This window comes from Panthera pardus, unplaced genomic scaffold, assembly GCF_024362965.1.
Source record: "Panthera pardus isolate Hobbes unplaced genomic scaffold, ASM2436296v1 HiC_scaffold_23, whole genome shotgun sequence".
Lineage (NCBI taxonomy): Eukaryota > Metazoa > Chordata > Mammalia > Carnivora > Felidae > Panthera > Panthera pardus.
The window spans coordinates 3,384,073-3,405,532 of NW_026526799.1; the positions used below are offsets into that span (position 1 = coordinate 3,384,073).

At 47.2% G+C, this 21,460-nt stretch overlaps 1 protein-coding gene across 6 annotated transcripts in view; it reads right to left on the reverse strand.

The window, feature by feature from the left end:
* The window catches only part of SH3GL3 (SH3 domain containing GRB2 like 3, endophilin A3), a 131,735-nt gene that overhangs the window by 16,409 nt on the left and 93,866 nt on the right, over positions 1-21,460 (reverse strand). For all 6 annotated transcript variants that reach the window (XM_019460420.2, XM_019460414.2, XM_019460417.2 and 3 more), the window contains 4 exons: positions 20,755-20,888; positions 16,994-17,152; positions 10,409-10,512; positions 9,151-9,260 (listed from right to left, as the gene is read on the reverse strand). In XM_019460420.2, coding sequence (XP_019315965.1) covers positions 9,151-9,260; positions 10,409-10,512; positions 16,994-17,152; positions 20,755-20,888 — 507 coding nt within the window. The remainder of the gene's footprint in view (positions 1-9,150; positions 9,261-10,408; positions 10,513-16,993; positions 17,153-20,754; positions 20,889-21,460) is intronic.

Below are 21,460 nucleotides of genomic sequence, written 5' to 3' on the forward strand. Positions count from 1 at the left end.
CACTCTCACAGAAATGAATTATGTGGGACCTACAGGGAGGTCAGCGAGACAGAACAGATGTCTTCCTCCACAACAAGTGTGTGGTCGGTGAGTGTGGTACGAGCCACGAGCTAACCACGAAACCCACTCTTCCCTTCTTCCCCAGGAATATCAATACAGGTAGGATGTGACTCTCCCCGCACCCCCACCCCCACCCCCAACTCAGCCTCTGCAGCCAAGTGAGGCCATCAGGCTCCGCTCCTGCCAGACTGGGAGTGGAAGAGACGTGAGCCATTTGGGGCTCATTTCCTAAAGGGGAATCTCTGGCCTGGGCTCCCAGTCTTAATTTCTACCTTTTTTGAACACCTGCTTCCTGGAGCGTCCACACAACAGCAACTACGACCTAACTGACACAACACGGTGCCAGAAGTGGGGTCTTGCCACCACGAGACTTGTGGTGCCGACTCTGCGGGCAGGAGGTGATGAGGAAGAAGCGGGTATAACAGGCGTGAAGCCACGACCTCGCTGGGTCGTGGCAAAGTGTTTGGTGACACTTCGGCCTATGACCAGTTGGAGAGCATATCACATGCCAGCAGCTCGAAAGAAAAAAGATGGATAAAACAGAACGCTAGTGCGTGTTCGCCGCCCCGTGGGGCTGCCACAAATTGCTGTAAGAGAGACAACAAGAACTGCCCAGTTTGCAAGCAAAAGTAAGAGGGAGGAGAGAAAAGAGCCGAGGTTGGATTGCAGTGCGTTAGAAAAGCTAACTGCTTGATGAGCAAGGTGTTATCCCAAATCACTCTGAGACTTCTCTAAACCAAATGAAGGGCCCAGTTCTGCGGCAAGGATTAAGTTAAAAGTATTGCCTCCCCACTCCCAGTCCCCTGTTGATTCAGACAGCCTCAAGGTAACCTTCATAGGTTAAGAAAGGCTAAAGGGCAACCGGCGGAATGGGAGAAGACATCTGCAAACGACACGTGCGATAAAGGGTTAGTATCCAGAATCTAGCTAGAACTTACCAAACTCAAGACCCAAAAAACAAATAACCCAGTGAAAAAATGGGCAGAAGACATAAGTAGATGCTTTTCCAAAGACACCCAGAGAGCTAACAGACACGTGAAAATATGCTCAACATCACTCATCAACAGGGGACTACAAATCAAAACCACACTCAGATACCATCTCACACAGGTCAGAGTGGCCAAAATGAACAAATCAGGAGACTACAGAGGCTGGAGAGGATGCGGAGAAACGGGAACCCTCTCGCACTGTTGGTGGGAATGCAAACTGGTGCAGCCGCTCTGGAAAACAGTGTGGAGGTTCCTCAAAAAATTAAAAATACAACTACCCTCCGACCCAGCAACTGCACTACTAGGTATTTATCCAAGGGATACAGATGTGCTGTTTCGAAGGGACACATGCACCCCAATGTTCACAGCAGCACTATCAACAATAACCAACGTATGGAAAGAGCCCAAATGTCCATCGACAAATGAATGGATAAAGATGTGGTAAACGTATACAATGTAAATATGACTCGGCAATCCAAAAGAATGAAATCTGGCCGTTTGCGACAACGTGGATGGAACTGGAGTGTATTATCCTAAGTAAAATAAGTCAGAGAAATTTGATTTAACAAATATCATATGATCTCACTCCTATGTGGAATTTAAGAAACACAACAGATAAACACAGGGAAAGGGAAGGAAAACTAAGGTAAAAACAGAGAGGGAGGCAAACCATAAGAGACTCTTAAATACAGAGACCAGACTGGGGGTTGCTGGAGGGGAGGGGAGTGGGGGAAGGGCTAGGTGGGGGATGGGCGCTGAAGAGGGTGCTTGCTGGGAGGAGCACTGGGTGTTGGATGGGAGCGAGGAATCTCTGGGTTCTGCTCCTGAAACCGGTGCTGCAGTGCTCAATCAATCAATAACTTGAATTTAAATTAAAAAAAAAAAAAAAAAAGGCTTGACAAGAAGAGGAGGAAAGAAGGTGGCCCGAAGAGCTACGTCTAGGGCAGGGCCTCGGGGGTGGTCACCGGCCCGAAGGCAGAGTTTCCAGAGGCACCAAGCGTGAAAGGAAGAGAGCAGGTGGAACCTGAACACAAGAATAGACAAAATATCCATAAGGACACAGGAGACTTGAACTACGTTATCAGGCAATGTGACCTAATTGACATTTGTAGAACACTCTACCCAACACGAATAGAATCCATGTGCATTTCAAGTCAAGAACATTTACCAGGATGGATTCTATTCTGGGCCATAAAGCAAGTCTCAAAAAATGTTAAAGGGTACAGTTCGCACGGACTACGTCATCGACCAAAATGGAATTAATTAGAAATCTAAAACAGAAAAGGTATCTGGAGAATCCTCCAAATGTAGGGAAGTAAACCATGGGTTAAAGACGATATCAAACGTGAAACTAGAAAGTACTCCAAAGAGGACAAAAATGAAGACAACATACCAAGAGCTACGGGTTACCGCTAACGGTGGTACTTCGAGGGAAAGACCAGCACTAAATACACAGATTAGGAAGGAAGAAAGGACGCAGTGACCTCAGCTTCTACCTCAAGAAATTACATGAAGAAGAGCAAATGAAATCCAAAAGAGAAGAAATAACAAAGATCGAAGTGGAACTCAGTGAGCTAGAAAACAGTAAGCAAGAAAGAAATCAATGCAACAGAAAACGGGTTCTTTGAGAACAGCAATAAAACTGAGGCATCAATAGGCAGGTTGATCAAGAAGAAAAAGAGAGAAGACACAAATTTTCTGCCAGAAACGAGAGCAGTGGGATCACTACAAACTCTACAGAGCTTACAAGGAAAATACGGGAATATATGAACAACTTTATGCCAATAAATCTGGCAACTTAGATGAAATGGACAAATACCCTGAAAGACACAAACTACCAGAGCTCACTCCAGAAGAAACAGATGCCCTCAATAGCCTGAGATCTATAAGGAAATTTAATTTGTGGTTAAAAAAACTTCTGCACAGGGAAACATTTATCTTAAAGAGTAACTTTACAGTGAAAGCTGAGAAACACTGGGTTGGCCAGGGGGTCAACGACAGCATCGATTACAATTAACATCAATAGTAATAAAGAATTCGTGTTGATGGAATATACCCCGAGAATGGCACCTGGCCTCTGTGGTGTGGCCCTGACTCCACATCCAAATCCCCAGTCTCATCCTGAAAAAAAACGAGACAAATCTCAACTGAGGAACATTCTACAGAATATCTGAACACTACTCCCCCAAACTGCCAAGCTCATTAAACACAAAGACAGTCTTAGAAACTGTCACAGTCAAGAGTCTAAGCAGACATGATGACTAAATACAATGCAGTGTCCTGGAGGAGATGTTGGAACAGAAAAAGGACATTAGGTAAAAACTAAGGAAATGTGAATAAAGTACAGACTTTAGTTAATGATGTATCAATACAGTCTCACTGGATTACCAAACTAGTAAGATGTTAATAATAAGGGGAGAAAAACATCAAGGGAAACAGTTACGGGTATATAGGAATGCTGTGTACTGTCTCTGCAACTTTTCTATAAACCCATAACTATTCTAAAATTAAGTTTACTTTAAAAAAAGAAAACAACCTTTCTCACAAAGGGCTTATCCCATGAATATAAGACTGCTTTAATTAATTTAACCGAACTCACCATGCTAACAAACTAAAATAAAAACATATTATCATCTCCACAGATGCCAAAAAAGGCATTTGACAAAATCTAAAATTCATTCCTGATAAAAACTCCCAGCAAACTATGCCTGGAAGGGAATTCAATCTGAAAAAAGACATCTATGAAAAATCTACAGCTAACATCATACTTAATCATGAGATGCCGAATGCCACTCCTCTCATATCAAGAACAAGGCAAGCATGTCCACTCCAACTACCCTAGTCAACATGATACCAGAGGTTCTAGCAAGTGCAAAAAAGGCAAGAAAAACAAATAAAAGCCATCCTGACATCCAGTAAAATTGCCTTTATTTGTGGATGACATGATCATCTTTACAGAAAAACTACAGGATCTACAAAAAAAGCTGCTGGAACTAATAAGTGAATTTAGCAACATGGCAGGAAACGAGACCAATCCACAAAAACCAACTGTATACCTATACACTAGCAATAAGAAATTAAAACCTGAAATTTTATTAAAATGCTATTTAAAATCATATGAAATTTTTGAAGTATTGAGAGATTGATTTAAAAATGGACCCAGACACATAGACCAATGGAAAAGAATAGAAACCCCAGAACTAGACCCACAAACGTATGGCCAACTCATCTTTGACAAAGCAGGAAAGAACATCCAATGGAAAAAAGACAGTCTCTTTAACAAATGGTGCTGGGAGAACCGGACAGCAACATGCAGAAGGTTGAAACTAGACCACTTTCTCACACCATTCACAAAAATAAACTCAAAATGGATAAAGGACCTGAATGTGAGACAGGAAACCATCAAAACCTTAGAGGAGAAAGCAGGAAAAGACCTCTCTGACCTCAGCCGTAGCAATCTCTTACTCGACACATCCCCAAAGGCAAGGGAATTAAAAGTAAAAGTGAATTACTGGGACCTTATGAAGATAAAAAGCTTCTGCACAGCAAAGGAAACAATCAACAAAACTAAAAGGCAACCAACAGAATGGGAAAAGATATTTGCAAATGACATATCGGACAAAGGGCTAGTATCCAAAATCTATAAAGAGCTCACCAAACTCCACACCCGAAAAACAAATAACCCAGTGAAGAAATGGGCAGAAAACATGAATAGACACTTCTCTAAAGAAGACATCCGGATGGCCAACAGGCACATGAAAAGATGTTCAACGTCGCTCCTTATCAGGGAAATACAAATCAAAACCACACTCAGATATCACCTCACGCCAGTCAGAGTGGCCAAAATGAACAAATCAGGAGACTATAGATGCTGGAGAGGATGTGGAGAAACGGGAACCCTCTTGCACTGTTGGTGGGAATGCAAATTGGTGCAGCCACTCTGGAAAGCAGTGTGGAGGTTCCTCAGAAAATTAAAAATAGACCTACCCTATGACCCAGCAATAGCCCTGCTAGGAATTTATCCAAGGGATACAGGAGTACTGATGCATAGGGGCACTTGTACCCCAATGTTTCTAGCAGCACTCTCAACAATAGCCAAATTATGGAAAGAGCCTAAATGTCCATCAACTGATGAATGGATAAAGAAATTGTGGTTTATATACACAATGGAATACTACATGGCAATGAGAAAAAATGAAATATGGCCTTTTGTAGCAACGTGGATGGAACTGGAGAGTGTGATGCTAAGTGAAATAAGCCATACGGAGAAAGACAGATACCATATGGTTTCACTCTTATGTGGATCCTGAGAAACGTAACAGAAACCCATGGGGGAGGGGAAGGGAAAAAAAAAAAAAAGAGGTTAGAGTGGGAGAGAGCCAAAGTATAAGAGACTGTTAAAAACTGAGAACAAACTGAGGGTTGATGGGGGGTGGGAGGGAGGGGAGGGTGGGTGATGGGTATTGAGGAGGGCACCTTTTGGGATGAGCACTGGGCGTTGTATGGAAACCAATTTGACAATAAATTCCATGGGAAAAAAAAATAATAAAAAAAAATAAAAATAAAAATAAAAATGGACCAGACCTAACTGCTGAAAATAGTAAAACATGGCTGGAGAAATTAAGAAAACTTAAATAAGTGGAAAATAAAGTAGGCTGTGTTCAAGACTGGAAAGGCCCATGTTGTTAAGTTGTCAATTCCCCCTAAATTGATGTACAGGTTCAACCTCAACCAATTCAAAATCTGAGCATGCTTTGTTTTGTAAAAATGAAAAAGCATAAAATTCACATGGAAATGCTACTAGAACAGGCCAACCACTTTGAAAGAGAAGCCACGCTAGAGAATTAACACCGCCCTACTTCAAGACTTGCGATGAGGCCAGAGAGCAAGACAACAGAAATATGAATGACAATGGAAATGTAACGATAGAACACTATGTGATACTGCTGTGAATATTATGTTTATGCTCGTAACATTATAAATGGTTGTTATAGGATATGAAAATCAAAGTCGTATCTAAGGCTCCAGAACTATTTAAAAAAGAAAAATGGATGCCTATGAGACCGCCACGTAGAACTTGCAAACACACAAACCAAACCAGAAGAGATGGGAAACCAGTTTTCACAACTCTTGACCCCAAACTCATCTATGCTATAGATGGGTCAGGAGATGGAGATGAGAAAGGGTTTTTAGAGAAATTTCTGGAGAGCTTGAAGGAGGGGGATGTCTTATGTTTTTCTTATTTCACAACAAGTCATGGGAGAGAGATTTTGTTTTTTAGAGAGAGTGCGAGCAGGGGAAAGGGGCAGAGGAAGGGGAGGGAGGGAGGGAGACAGAGAGAAAGAGAGAAGAGAGGAGAGAGAAGAGAGAGAGAGAGAGAGAGAGAGAGAGAGAGAGAGAATCCCAAGCAGGCTCCATGCTCAGTGTGGAGCCCAACGCAGGGCTCAATCCCATGACCTTACGATCATGACCTGAGCCAAAATCAAGAGTTGGGACGCTCAACCAACTGAGCTACCAGGTACCCCGAGGGAGAGAGACATTTAAAAAGACTTGTAAGAGAGCTGGAAATATGCTCCCTGGAGCTTTAAGAACAGAAGTGGTAGACGGAAAAAGAGAGAAGAGGCCAACTACAACCCCTTTCCTGACACCAATCTTCACACTTATAACAGGCCAGAGCTTGAGAAGGGGAAGCCCAGCTTCAAATCCAGATGGCACGGTGACTATCACATGAGGCAGCGCTCTGAGTGCTGCGTGTGTCCGCATTCACACACTCAAGTGAGTCACCCAAGAGCAGCCAGAAATGTCACGGGCCCGCCCATGTCTCCCTCAAGCAGCAGAGGCCACCACACTGAACACAACAACGAGGCACAGAGGGGAGGCACCGTAAGAGTTCTGCATGATCAAAGTGATGGTTCTACATGAAAATGGTGATTATGAGTAACCTGGAAGGAGGAAGGAGGAAGTGGGACGGGGAAGTGTATGGGAGGCCGAGGACAGGGAGCAAAGAGCTCATCTGCCGTATCAGGAAACCACAGATATTATCCTAAACCAAAAAAATCAAGAACTAATAGCGTATTATTTAGAACAATGGAGCTAAATACCCAACAAAGAGCTGAAAGTGCTTTCCTCCGAGAACAGGAAATGAAGATGGGGAGAGGGCATAAAGGGAGACAGCTGCTTTTCATTAAAGGCCTTGTAGCACCATTTTCTTTTTAGGACTATATACACATATTAGTCCCATCATTTTTATTTTTTAATTGAAAAAAAAAATCTGAAAGGATAGTGATAGCATTGGAAGAAAATCCAGACCGTGTAGCTCCCACAGGCAGATGTGCTGCAGAGAAGTTTGAAATTCATGGGTGAATGAGACTTCAACTTCAGCGTCATACAAAAATTAACTCAAAGTGGACCATGGACTGAAATGTGCAAGTGTGAAACTTTGGGGAAAAAGCACAGAAGAACATCTTTAGGATCTTGGGCTAGTCAAAGGATTCTTAAGACTTCACACCAAAAGCATGATCCTAAAAGGAAGAAATGAGAAATTGGACTGCACCAAAATTAAAAACTTTTGATCTATCAAAAACCCTATTAAGAGAATAAAAGGCTACAGAGTGAAAGAAAATATTTTCAAACCACGTATTTGTCAAAGGACTTGTGTTTACAATATATAAAGAACTCTAAAAACACAACTCTGGGGCACCTGGCCCCAGTAGGAATAGCATGTGACTCTTGATCTTGGGGTCGCGAGTTTGAGGCCCAGGTTGGGCACAGAGATCACTTAAATAAAACTAAAAAACGAGAACACAAAACACAAAAAACAAAAAACAAAACACACACACACATACACAACAACAAACTGCAGAAAAAAAACTATCAATATCCCCATATGTAATGAATTCTTATGAATAATAAGACAAAGTAAATGACCTAAAAGAAAAAACAAATAAATTACACGAACAGACAATTCAGACACGAGAAAATACAAATGGCAAACGAAAATATAGAAAGGAAGAAAATGTTCAACTTCCCTATTTACGACAAGGAAGAGAGAATACAATTTTTTACCCATGAATGCTTGGCAAGAATGGAAGTCGAATGATGTGGGTGTGGGGCAACAGGCATTACTACGTCAAAAGCACTGTGCCCATTCTGAAAGGTAATTTGGCAATAGCTACTATCACTTGTAATTTACATTCTCTCTAACTCAGGATTCCACTTGCAAGAAAGACTTGCCATGAGCACATGGAGGCAGATGAAAGTATACTGTTTTTAGCAAATAATTGGAAACAACCTTAGCGTCCACTAATAGGGAAATGGTAACATATAACAGAAAACTATGAAGCCATTAAAAAATTGTGGGACAGAGATAGATCTATGCGCATGACACGGAAATAACTCCAAGAGATAGCGATGCATTTACAAAAGCAAGATGCAGAAGAATACACCTAGTAAGATCTTGTATTTGAGAAACAGAAAATAATCTACAACTGTGCGTATATAGTGCGGGTGTATGCGTATACGCGCACATAAACAGGACAGTGCTCATACCAAATTGTTAACAGCAGCTACATCTAGGGAAGGGACAGGGATGGAGGGGGTGACCAAAAGACCTCCAGCATGACTTACACCACCTGAATGTTGTTTTTCTCTGTTGGATCCTTTCAGCCAAGAATATATATGTGTCATTTGTCTAATTAAAAAATGATGCAGCACTTAAGACAGTGCCTAGCTTATAGCAGGAACTCAACAAATGTTCACACTTTTCTAAAAACTAGGGAAATATTTTGAAAGAGTTAAAAATGTAAAGACAGAGGACAATGTAGCACGAAGGTTCCACGGCCAAGGTTTTAACGTATTAGAAGGCAGTAAGTGATGGAATTCTTCCTGGTGCTGGTTTTCGAAACTTGACAGAAGTATCCAAAACCAGGAAGCAGGAAAAGGGGCACTAATGGGGTGGGAAAGGGGATTCACCCAACACCCAAAGAAAAAAAGTCAGGGTCAAATACAGGGTCACACCAAATACAGCAACAAGCAGTAAGCAAAAGCTTTGGGCAGCACCTCCTTGAAGAGCACACTTAGCAACACACAATGGTCATCTTACCTGTTGTCCTCGCTGACGAGGTGGTGGACACCCCATTGAGTTCACTAGGACTCCTCTTTATGGGCCGGGGCTTATACTCTCGTCTGGGAACGCTGGATGCGGCCGATATTCTGAAATATGCATTTTGAGACCGGTCAGACTTCCGAGGGAGAAGCCCGAGTCTCCAGACATACAGTTGCTCTGCCTTGAGGAGCCTACAGACTTGGGTGACGGGTGGCAGTCGTGACGGGGGTGGTTTTTACGCACTGATTCGTGAGTAGCTCAAAGTGATAGGTGTAGGTGCCCAGTGGAGTTTTTCAACTTTGTATCTGCAAGAGCGTGTCTCTCGTAAGAGTCTGTGAGGCATCGGTCAGGCGCCAGGGTTACACTGGACACTCCACAGCATTGGCTGCCTTTTCTCTCCTTCTGCTCATAGAGAGGATTATGCAAACACGCTCACGTGAGCGCTGCGTGCACACCCCGCCTACCGAATTGGAGGCTTCAGAGACCAGCCCCACCTTGTGTCTTCCCTCTAGAATTCTGGCACTGATTTAAGCAAACATCCCTCCCAGTTCTCCCATTATCATAATCTCATACAAAAACGATATTCTGTTACAAAACCCGGTCAAGAAAAAGGGTAGATTTGTTAACCCATTACTTTAATTAATAGGGTCACTGGGCACACGACATATGATACTATTAATTTTCAGAGAAGTATAGAACACAGCATCATTAAAGGCTAAAAGAAACAGCAGTCTTTCTTTGATCATTAGAAGGTTATTTTGGACTCTTTCAACGCCTCTAAGAGTCAGTAGTATGAACTTGGCCTCACATCTGTACTGGTGAGGTAAAAACACATCTTTTTACATATTTTCTGAGTATCGTGTCACGCTTCTCCACATCCCTAGACGTTGGCAGGGAGGTATAAGCCATCGCCATCCCCAGCTTAAGTTCCCAAATCAGCCATGAAGCCAGGACGGTTCTGTAGGGTGAGCAACTGTGTCTGGGTGCCCTGAACACAGGTCACAGAAAAGGGCTTTAGAAACACGAAAAGGGAGAAAGCCTGCCAGACTGCTCTTCCCGGCTCTGTCCCATTGGCCGGAGCCCCGTAGTCTATTCTCTCAGTGCCATCCCACACCCAAGCGTGGAAGCCAGCTAAAGAAAATTCAAAACAGGATGGTGTGGTGGGAAGGAGCAGACGGAGGGACAGACAGAGGGATTGATTCTGACGGGGTCCAACCCTGCGGTCCTGGCTTGTAACGAACGCAAAGGTTCTCACCGCATCTGTAGCTTGCTCTGTAGCTCCTGCAGAATCTCTGTGGACTGTTTGTGATAGTCTAAAGCCGCCTCTATAAACACAGCCAACTGGCTGACTTGTTCTACCTGCAGCGAAAGCGCAAAATCATCCCAAAGCCTATGTAGTGTTCAGAGAGAAGGGAAACCAGCAACAGAGAGCCAGCTTTGCAGGGAAGCCCTGTGTCCTCCCCGGCTCCGGTCCATTTTATTGCATTTCATTTTTATCTCGGAGCCCCGCATAATAATCACCCAGGTCACGGTATAAAGCTATAGATTCTGGAAAACCATGTTCAAATTTATTTGTGATTAAAATTTGATTTAACTCGATAAAAGCTTGTTTTTTCCAATTAGATGATACTCCCAGGAGATTTTTGTGCTCTAATGTTCACGGATCTGAAAACAGAGAGATAAAGCTTTTCCAATTACAAGTGAGGCCAACATTTAGTAAATGAACTGCTTTCTTAGTGAAATGTCTCTACGGGCATTTTCTAGCTAAGTCAAATCAAGAAACTAAGTAAATGAAACTGTTCTCACGTAAGAGGCGAAATGAGCGACAGAGTGTGCACCAGGGCAAAGGCTTGCCTGCTCCCTAGATGGTTTTTTTTTTTTTTTTTTTTTGCCGTCAGCACAAAATCATCGCCCTGAAACACACAGCAAGAAGGAATGAACCATACAGCCTCTGGCATCTCTCGTTCCCATGAATCACGACATTCATGAAGTTAGTGACCAAAATACAGTGGATGTCAAAAAAACGAAGTCACGTAAGAAAGCCCAGAAGACCTGGGGAAGCATGAATCGAGGAAGAGACTTCTCCTGTGGGGCCTGGGAGCTTCCCTGCTTCCCCAACGTGCCCGAGCAGCTGCTATGCAAAAGCAGGGTCCCTTAGGCTGATGTCGGCCAGCCTCAGAGGCAGGACCTCTGGGTTGAGGTGACGAGGACCCCAGCACGAGTCCCAGGAACTCCAGACAAGGACACACACCGAAATCAATCCCCCTCTTCCAAAGATTCCCCGAAGCCTAATGTATCACCTCCATGTCCTAAGTAGCTCTGGGGCAAAGTCTGCCCTGCTCATTCACCCCTACATACTTACCCCATAAAACCAGCCATGGATTCATTCACCTTCAAAGACCCCAGCTGCTCCCATCTGTTGTTCCAAACCATGCTTCAGCTGCCTATTCATTCTCTTTCCTCACCCGCGCCCAGCATTTTAAACACGGGTTCAAATGCACACTTGAGCCACCCGTTCCGCGTGTGCCCCGCTGCGATCAGCATCCGAACGAGGAAACCCGGCTGCGTGACGCTGACCATACCACGCCCTGTGACTAGAAAAGCAACAAGCCAGGCCTTAAATGTCCCCAAACCCAAAAAACAAAACGAAGACAGCCGGGCCCCTACAAAATCCTACGGGTCTCTTAAGTTTCACCTCTTTGGCTTTGACGTTTAAACAAGTCCAATGCCTCGGTCTAACTCGACCACAGGAGAACGCGCGGCAGAAGGAACTCTCCTCCCGACGGTGGGAGAGCTGCGATCTGGGTCAAATCTGGGCCACACCTCCCCGTCTTCAGTAAAGTTAGTTTCTATTTTAATCCCCACTTTGAAATATGTTTGACGTTTCTCATTTTCAAAGGAACAGCGAAAGAGCTAAGTGAATATTCCTCGAAACATATCGGGGGGTGGGGGGTGGACAGCAGGGAGGTGCAGACGGAAAGACTACCAGCTGTCCTGTCTGGCTGGCTAAAAGAGGTTGGGCGATCTAGAGGTGCCTTTGGAACTATTCATTCTCTGGCTGACTCCGGGAAGGGAGGGAACCCCAAGGCCCCTCAGAACCCGGGAGGGACCGCAGTGCGGTATGGCACCTGCTGCACACAACTCCTGCAGAGCTGGGACTCCGCTGCAAAGTCTCAGGCTGACAGTGAAGCCACGCGCTGTCACAAGGGGACCATCTGCCCCTTTATGCCAGAACAGGGAGGATTCCAGGCCATTAGCGGCAAGGTGTTTTGCGGGTGGCCTCTGCCTCCCATCCCCAGCTGGAATCAAACACCAGGATAGGCAGAAACATGGCAGCGATGAAGCCAGGCCCTGCGAGGGCCTGTCCAGAAGGCAGAGCGTTTCTTCCACGGGCCACACCACTCCATCTGTTGACTCGGGGAAGGTCACTGGGATGAGAAAAGAGGTTTCATTCTGCTTCCGCTGAGACCGGTGCCACCCCTTTGCCGGCGCCACCTTGAGAGTAAGGTGTGACCTCATCCCGTGGAAGGGTTCGCACGACACACACAGGGGAGAACCGCCAGACGGCTGACTCCCGTCTCAGAGTCAACGGCCCTGGCCGTTCAGATGGGGGCACATGCGAGGCACCTGAGGCAGGAAACTCGACCAGACTTCCCAGTAAGCTGACAGTGAGGGAGGAAGAGGCCACACGAGCGACCAGGGGAACCAGAACAGAACCAGGAAGAGCTTGTGGTGGACAGGAAAATGGCCTTGAACTAGGGTCTTGAACTAGGGGATTAGCTGGATTATCTGGGTGGGCCCAGTGTCATCACAGGGTCCTAGAAGAAGAAGGCAGGAGGGTCACAGAAGGTGATCAGAGGAAGAAAGTAAGAGGTGTGAAGATGCCTCACAGTGGGCTTTGACGGAGAAGCAGGTGCCTCTGGCGGGTGGAAAAGGCAAAGACATGGCTGCTTCCCTTACACCCTCCAGGCAGAACTCAGCCCTGCCAATATCGTGACGTGAGGACTTCTGACCTCCCGTCTGGAAGACGATAGATCTGTGTTGTTTGAAGGCACACGTGTGTGGTGATTTGTTACAAGAGGAAGAGGAAACTGCTACTTCTGAGCTGCTCTAGTCTCCTCTCAAAAGAAGCAAAACCTAGCAATGGAAATAGCCCTGGTCAGGGTCCCCTGTTCACGGGGCACGGGAGCCGTTGCCTTGAGACTTACAGGAACCCAACTCCGTGGGGAACGTGCCCGCGTGGCTGAGCCTGGGGACTTCACGGCTGACTCCACCCCACGCCGTGGTTCCTCGCTCTCTTCCCAGGGACGAGAGGCCGTGCATCGACTGGGTGTCGCCCGGGGGTGCACTCTACCTCAAAACCCTCTCTTTAGCTGCAAACCAGTGGCCAGTTATGAGCCAATGAGGCTGCTGGGGGTTCTGAGCTGTGGGGATGGAGGCAGAGTGTAGACGTCCCCATACTACTGCGCACCGGGAATACAGGGGTTCCCGGGCAGGGCGGGGCAGGGTGGTGGAAACCTGAATGGGCTCTGAGCCGCTGGCTGGCCAGTGGGCCAAGGGCAAAGGATTAGGGCTGAACCCAAAGGAAGAAGGGCTCAAAGGCTTACAGACTGTAATAAGGGCAGCTCTCTATCTTGGGGGGGTGGGGGGGGAGTATGGAAGCAGGGCTGTGAACTGTCCTCCTCAGAATCTTCAGAAGTCAGTTGCCAGGACTGGTCAGCAGCCAGGTAGGTGGGCCGAGAGGCACGTTCTGAGGGCCACAGCACGAGGAGAGATACTGGGCATGAGTAGGTAATGCCCTGCCCCCAGATCTCTGGAGTCTGCAGCGTGCTTGGCATGCCTGAATGAGGGAAAGGCACCTGTTCTGGAACGTGACAAGCCGTCCCCTTTCACGACCGAAATGGCACGTTTCCAAGGGAGGCCAACTTCGATAGGAATCGCTTTCATCAAAGTGACTTCTTGCTCTGTCGTCTCAAAGACCTCCACTCTTTCTGGATTCCTCGGAGAAGCTGAAGGAGTCTGATCACAAACAGATGCCCTTTCCAATGGGGCAAGAGCTTTATTCAGAGTTTCTGAGAAAGTCTGAGCAAGCCAATGACGGCGGGAGCCTACATAACAGCCTCTTCTACTTCTATTCCCCACTTCTTATTTCCAAAGGGTGTCTTGCCTGCACTTGTTCACGTCGGGCCCGATACCTGTAGGTCGAAGCGACTCTCCAGGGGCAAACAGCTGAGCAGAAGTGAGACCAGAACCAGATTTCAGGTCGTCCACTCCTGGCTGGGTGCTTTCTTTTGGAGAGTCCGGAATTTCCTAATGCACCTTATGCCACATGGCACCCGTCCCTTGAAATGACAGCAATAACGATGATGCTGTGGACAAGCTCTGTGGCCAAACAAGTTGGAGAGACTTCCCAGAGTATCCTTAGCAAGCTCGTAGAGATTAATTTTTCACATTATCATACAAAGACTCTGAAAAGTCTGGTGACAAAGAAGGCTGCGAATTTTGTCTCCGCTATGGTCCGCCAAACTCATCTGACCACAGAGACGTTAACAGCACAACCCGCTACCTCCTACGGGACGAGCAGACACAGGTAGGAGGGGTGAAGTGGCAAGGTTCGACGTGGGGTTGATGACCCGGAGAGAGCAGGAAGTCAGGGTCCTGAGGGCTGCAGACCCGCTGGGCCTGGCCTGGTTGTAGAGAGGGGCCAAGGACAGGGCCGAGAGCTCCACGTACGTACGCCTCCTCCCTCCATGCACCGGTTTCCCCGTCTTCCCCCACCAAGTCGCCCGCTGTTGATCCCCACACACAACCACCTCCGCATTAGCATGGCAGGCCCAAGGGCTGAACCGGGGAAGATTTTCCACGCCCCGTCTCATCAAAGGGACTGCCCAGACACACGGACACGGAAAAGGACAGGGCGGTCCCCTTCTGGGTCTGCCCGCTGGTGCCCCACGAACAGAAGGAAGGCGGCCTTCTGGGGCTCACACGGTCAGTAACTTGTGGGTTTCCTCAACTATAACCCCGGGAAGGGGAAAGGCAAAAGCAGGGGTGTCGTCACACAGGGGACGCCCCTAGGACCCCATACGCTCTACCGTGAGCGCTCAAGAAATGGCCCCCTTGCCACTGTCGGCATCGCCATCACCGGCCACCTCTTGGGCACTACCACCGCCACTCCCGCAAGAGTCAGCAACCAGAGCACCCGGCTCACCACCGCGGCTAAAGGCGGCACGGGCAGGAGGGCAGAGAAGGGGAAGGAGCCCAGTCCCAAGGCGGCGGGACAGTCCCCAGCTGCCGAGAAGTTCGGTTTCCTCCCACTTCCGCGGCTGGTTTCCAGGAGCTCTTGTCAAAGGACAGGCCGGAAGGCGCAAGGCCGTCCCCGAAATGAGCCAGCACAGCCTGTCGGCGGAGGTGTGGACCCAGCCCTGAGCTGAGGGTGCAGCACGTCTGACTCACGAGACTCAACTTCAGGGTTCAAATCCGCCACAAACAGGCACAGGACCGGAAGGGCAACGCTGGCGACGGCCTGGTAAGGATAACGTGCACCTGACATGCCGCACTTCAAACCCACTTTCTCAACACGTCGAAGAATCAAATACAGCAATCGGAGACAAAACCAAAATCGCCTGCTGCCTGGGGACAATCTCAAGAGGCAAGTTCTACTTTTAAGGGAAAATAAATAAACAAGGAAAACAGCCAACTGTGTAGACCTCTTCCTGCTTCCTGTAAGATGTAAGCACCCTGATAAAATGTTAAAAGGAGAAACATAATTGAGGGTGCTTTTCAGCACTCAGGTTTAATGGACGCGGGGATTTTCAAACTGTTATCTCCGCGACTAATGTCTTGCTAATACTGAACATACGAATCCGCCCCCGACGTCACCACGGCAAATAAAAAAGATGCTCCGTACGTTCTGTCTGACTTGACTCAAAAGCGCAAGACCTTGATGTACCTTTTGATACACTACTGTAAGTAGAACATGGTTTTGCAGATAAATAAATCCTCTGACTTGTCTCCACGGGTTTGACAGTTCAGCAAAGGGGGCCCAAAGCTAAGGCTGGGCCAAAACGGCTCAGGGCATCAGCAAGGCCAGCGTCAGGGCAGGGACGCCACACAGAAGCAGGTGGAAAAAGGCAGTGACGACAAACGCCCACGGACTCGTCAGTGAGGCAAAGAAGGGAGGCCTTCGGCCTTGATGGTGCCCAGGTGGGGATCGCCATGCCCCTCAGGGACGCCGAATCTAACTTCACTTGAACAAATAAAATAAAAGCTGGTGGTGGCAATTACAGCACAACAGGGTACTGGCGTCTCTGAGGGATGTGTGTCCAGACCTTCATCATTCCCGAGTCCACAGGCACCGCTATGGTACAGCTGAACAACGCAGGTCACGCTTTTATATCCTGCGTGTTCGCGATGACAAGGCAGGGCACCGGAGAGCCTCTCCTCCTCACACACCTGCCTCACAGCGTGCTTCTCTCAGTCTGAGCAAAAGCGCACGTTACGCATGACGTGGGCCCCGCGTTCCACTGCAAAGTCCCAATGCTATGGCCTCAAACACAAAGGCCGGTCTGCTATGCAAGTCCCCAAACCATCCCCCTCCCCGGGGCTACCTGGAGCAGGTCTCCGGAACAGTCCTGGCATAAACAGGCCTTCTTGAGATCTGAGGTCTGAGCTGGGACTTGCCAAATGTCTGAAGCTATTTCTGAGGCAGGACATAATGGTTACGGAAAATTCTGGAAGCTCTCGTAAACTAAGGCTCCAGAGCTTCTCAACATGTTGATCCTACTCATATGGTCAATGTTTTCATTCACATTAAAGTCTCCTGGTTGGTTTAAATACTTACATCATTTTCTAAAAAATTAAACATGCTTCTTTCAGCCAACTCCTTTGACTCTTCAAATTTTTCTACCGCTTGTCTGACTTCTTCGTCTGGTATCTTACCTACTCGCTTCTTTTTATAATCATAATCCAGGCGGCGGCCTTCCAGCTTTTTCAGGTGGTGCTGAACAAGACAAAAGAGTCTTTCAGAGAACTGTACATTCAAAACACGGGGCAAAGAAACTTTTGTTATTTCCATGATCACAGCCACTGCTTTCGGGTGACCTAAATTCTAGGGGCAGGGACGGATCTTACACGTCTGTGTGTCCCCAGCATCCACTAGAGGCTACCCTTACTGATGGTCCTCAAGGCATGGGGGATGGTTAGACGGATGGACGGATGGATGGATGGACGGACAGGTGGGTGGAGGAAAGGGTGGGTGAATGGATGCATGGATAAATGGATGGCAGAATGAATACCTATATGAACATAAAGACACAGTATCAGCACTCAGATTCCATTTCCCAAAGTTGTCTATAGGGCCCCTCACTTCAGTGCTCTAATAACACATCCAGATAATTTCCAGCCAATTAACTCTGCCAAAAACAAGCATGTTTCCTTTGGCACAACTGTCAAGTCCTTGCCAAAAAGGAGATTATAAAAGCACAAATTTCTAGTAACCCCTAGAATACTTAGGCGTCTCCCATAAAGTTCCCAAACAATAACAGAACAAGTTGAATAAATACCTCCAGTGAACATGTACACACTGAGAAACAGACACTCACAACCTCTGAAATGGTGAAATTTCTTAAAAAAAAAAAAAAAGAAAAAAAAAGAATCTCTTTAACAAAATGTAACAACTATAAATATCAGACGTGTGCATTCACAGAAGGGGCTGTCTTGTGTGGTAGTAAGTTCCCCCATCACAGTTTGTATTCCAGCAGAGGGATCCTATGTCAGAAATACTGTCGGCAGGACAGCTGTATGGGGCAAGGCATTATGCCTACAATCCTTGGAAAACAGGTATCTGACATCAAACGTACACACAAGAACAGGCCATCCCAGCGAAGTATGCAGGTAACATCACTTAGCATTTTAGTGAATGAAACACTGGTTCCACTTCCATAATGAAGAGGTGAAGAGAGCATATGGGATAAAAACCCAGAAGCATCTTTATTATATGCTCCGTGGCTCTGGGCAGATCTGTTACTCCCTCTGTGCCTCCGTGTGTGGCTGTAAAACAGGGGTGATGGCTGCTGACGGGCCAAGAACTGAACCCACAAAACCCCTTACAGATAGAAGTCAGCCGTGTGTTAAATGGGCAGGTTCCCCACTCCTGAGGCCTGAGACGCAGCAGCACAGTCGAGACTATGAATGGCTTCTGAGGAGTAGACTCTTAACTCTCGATCGTTCTAGGATTTAAGTGTAGCTTTATAGCATTTCTGTATCAGATGGCAGCTGAGTAACAAGGAAGCCATTTAGAGTACTATTTTGCTGCGTGGGGAATGCCAACACTTAAGTACAGGTGGATTTTGCACACAAGTCCGCCCATTTGTGTCCACAGCCGGCTCTGAAGCAGGTCAAACGGAAGACCTACGTTGTGGGGCGGACTTGTGGTTTTCCTCAAGGACGACACCACGAGAAGAAATGGCGTATTACGTCTTTCAACACAGGAGGCGTTTGGTTTTAAGGTTCTGCGTTTGCAAAGGCTGTTCTGGTCCCCCCGGTCCCCAGGACGCCCCTCCTTCTCTAGAGCCATCTGTTCTTTAGTAATTTGGAAGCACGAATGCCATGCTGGACATCGTGGCCACAAAAGTGGACGAGGCAGGATCCTTACCCCTGAGGCGCTTAGTGCCATCACGCGGGGAGCGCAGGAGCCCCTGATTCTGTGAGGGGAGGGCAGGGGCTTCCCAAAGGGAAGAGCGTCTGAGATCCGAGAGGTGACATGACTTAGCCCGGAGGGGAGGGGAGGGGAGGGGAGGGGGAGAAAGGCCAGGAACAGAACACAGCAAAACACCCCGGGGGGCTGCAGGTAACGGTGGGAAGGGGCCGAGGTCAGGCCCCAAAGGGCAGGAGAGGCCAGAGAATCGGGCCCCAGAGGGCAGGAGAGGCTGGAGTGGATCTTCAGTGTCCCTCCCCTGCGGGCAGCTGCCGACAGTCTGCGTCTCAGGAAGCCTGCTCTGGGTGTGGTGCCGGGAGTCAAGGGCTGCTGCGTGGATGTGTCCAGATGTTAACTGAGAGGAGGTGATAGAAAGGGAGAGAATGGAGATTCAGGAGAGAGGACAATGGATGTGGCAACAGACTCCGGGGTCCAGTGGAGGACAGACCTCGGAGGTCAGGAAGGACACTGCTTTCCCTGACATGGATGGGACAGAGACCACGAGTAAGGGGCTGAGGGGTGCATTCTGGAGGGGGGGGGGCAGCAGAATGTTCTTGGGAGTCCCTGAATGGTTGCTTTCGTTTTTCATTCAACCTTCCTGAATTCCAGGCATCCAGGACTCTCCATTTGGGAAACCTACAACAGGGCCCCAGCATCTGCCTTTCTAATGTGATGCTGATGCTGACCCAGGGGCCACCCCATGAGATGCGCCGTGCCCAGAGAAAGGAGAGGGAGGAAAGCAGACGGGGCACCTGGGTGGCTCACTCGGTAAGGCGTCTGACTCGATTTCAGTTCAAGTCATGATCTCAGGGTTCGTGAGATCCAGCCTTGTGTTGGGCTCTGTGCTGACAGCACGGAGCCTGCTTGGGATTCTCTGTCTCTCCCTCTCTCTCTGCCCCTCATCCCCCCAACCCCCAAATAAACATTAGAAAGAAAGGAAGGAAGGAAGGAAGGAAGGAAGGAAGGAAGGAAGGAAGGAAGCCAAGGTTCAAATGACTTCCCAGCTGGCTTGGACTTGCATTCAGATCACTCTTGAAGATACCTGGGGGCAGGTCCTCGGGGCAGCTGGCTGCCCCGCCAGCGTGAAGTCAACACAGGCTGCCCCGCCAGAGTAGAAGTCCGGTGAGGCAGGAATCTCAACGCTGTTTGTGCACATATGCACAAACACCACTAAGCAAGAGGCACATGATCACCTACAGGTCCCCGAGAGCTCACATGTGCGCTCTGGAAGGCCACTTCTAACAGTTTTCCAAACATGAAATGTCAGTTCCTGTTTATTGGTTTCCTTGAGAAGCAGTGCAAAATAATCAGTATTGGTGCCAAGTATCAAAAGATATGACTGACACAGTTGTGATTTTCATTATCAAAAATCCACTACAAAGTGATGGGATCATTTTGTTATGTGAGAAGTGGCTGTGGAAATGTGTTCCTTCATCCTGGCTTCTAGCCGGCTTTAATAAGATAGAGAACAGGGGTGCCTGGGTGGCTCAGTAGGTTAAGCGCCCAACTTCGGCTCAGGTCATGATCTCACTGTTCGTGGGTTCAAGCCCCACGTCGAGCTCTGTGCTGACAGCTTGGAGCCCGGAGCCTCTTTCAGATTGTGTGTCTCTCTCCCTCTCTGCATTTCCCCCATTCATGTTCTCTCTCTCTCTCTCTCTCTCTCTCTCTTCCTCTCTCTCTCAAAAATATATAAAAACCCTAAAAAATTAAAAAAAAAAATAAGATACAGAATAAAAAGCTAAGAGGTCCCGGGTCTCTTTCCCAGTGAGCCAGGTAAATAGGAGTTATTTTTTTCACCACCCACAAGACGATGCTTTCACGGAATCCCTACAGAAACACTCTGATGGTTTTAAATAGGAACTTCACTTTAAGTAGCAACAGGTAGATTTAGAGCCCGGAAGACTTACCCCAATCTCTTTTAAATCTTTGTCTTGTAGTAACTGAAGTGGATCAATAAAAGTTTGCTTTACGTTAATGTCAAGAGAGTCTTTCACCTCAGCCATTAGCTTCATGGATTCACCGACTTCTATTAATGCACTACCTTGAATAGAAAATACAAATTAAAAAAGGGTCTTCAGCAGGGTACTCGAGGTTAGCGGTGATATTGACTTCATTCTTTCCCAAACGTTTGTGGAGGGCCATGGAAAAAAGCGAATCACCCTGAGACTGCTGAATCCTGACTCAGAGAAAAAAAAAATTTTTTTTTCTGAACGTCTTATTTTCCGTATTTTCCTCTCTACGTTCTGTAGTCTGCGCTACAAAATAAAGGTAGGAGGCTCAGACAGACCGAAGCATTTACCCTTTTGGCCACTAGATGGGGATAAAGCTCCTTTCTCAAACTGGTGACAGGCACACTCTGCTTTTCGAAGGTCTGGGTCGCACCCCATCAGTTTACCAGAGACCTACAATAACTAGTACCTGCTTTTGCTAACTGGAAGAAATCCAAAGAGGATTTCTGTTTTCACCAAAAAAGAAAAAAAAAAAAGGCGAAAATGAGAAAACATTCAGCCCCTGTTTTGCAGTGAGCCACTAGAGGCAGCATGGACCCCAAGTAGTGAGAATTGAACTGTGTACAGAACATTGGCATCAGCCCCCCGTCCCGGCAGCTTTGAA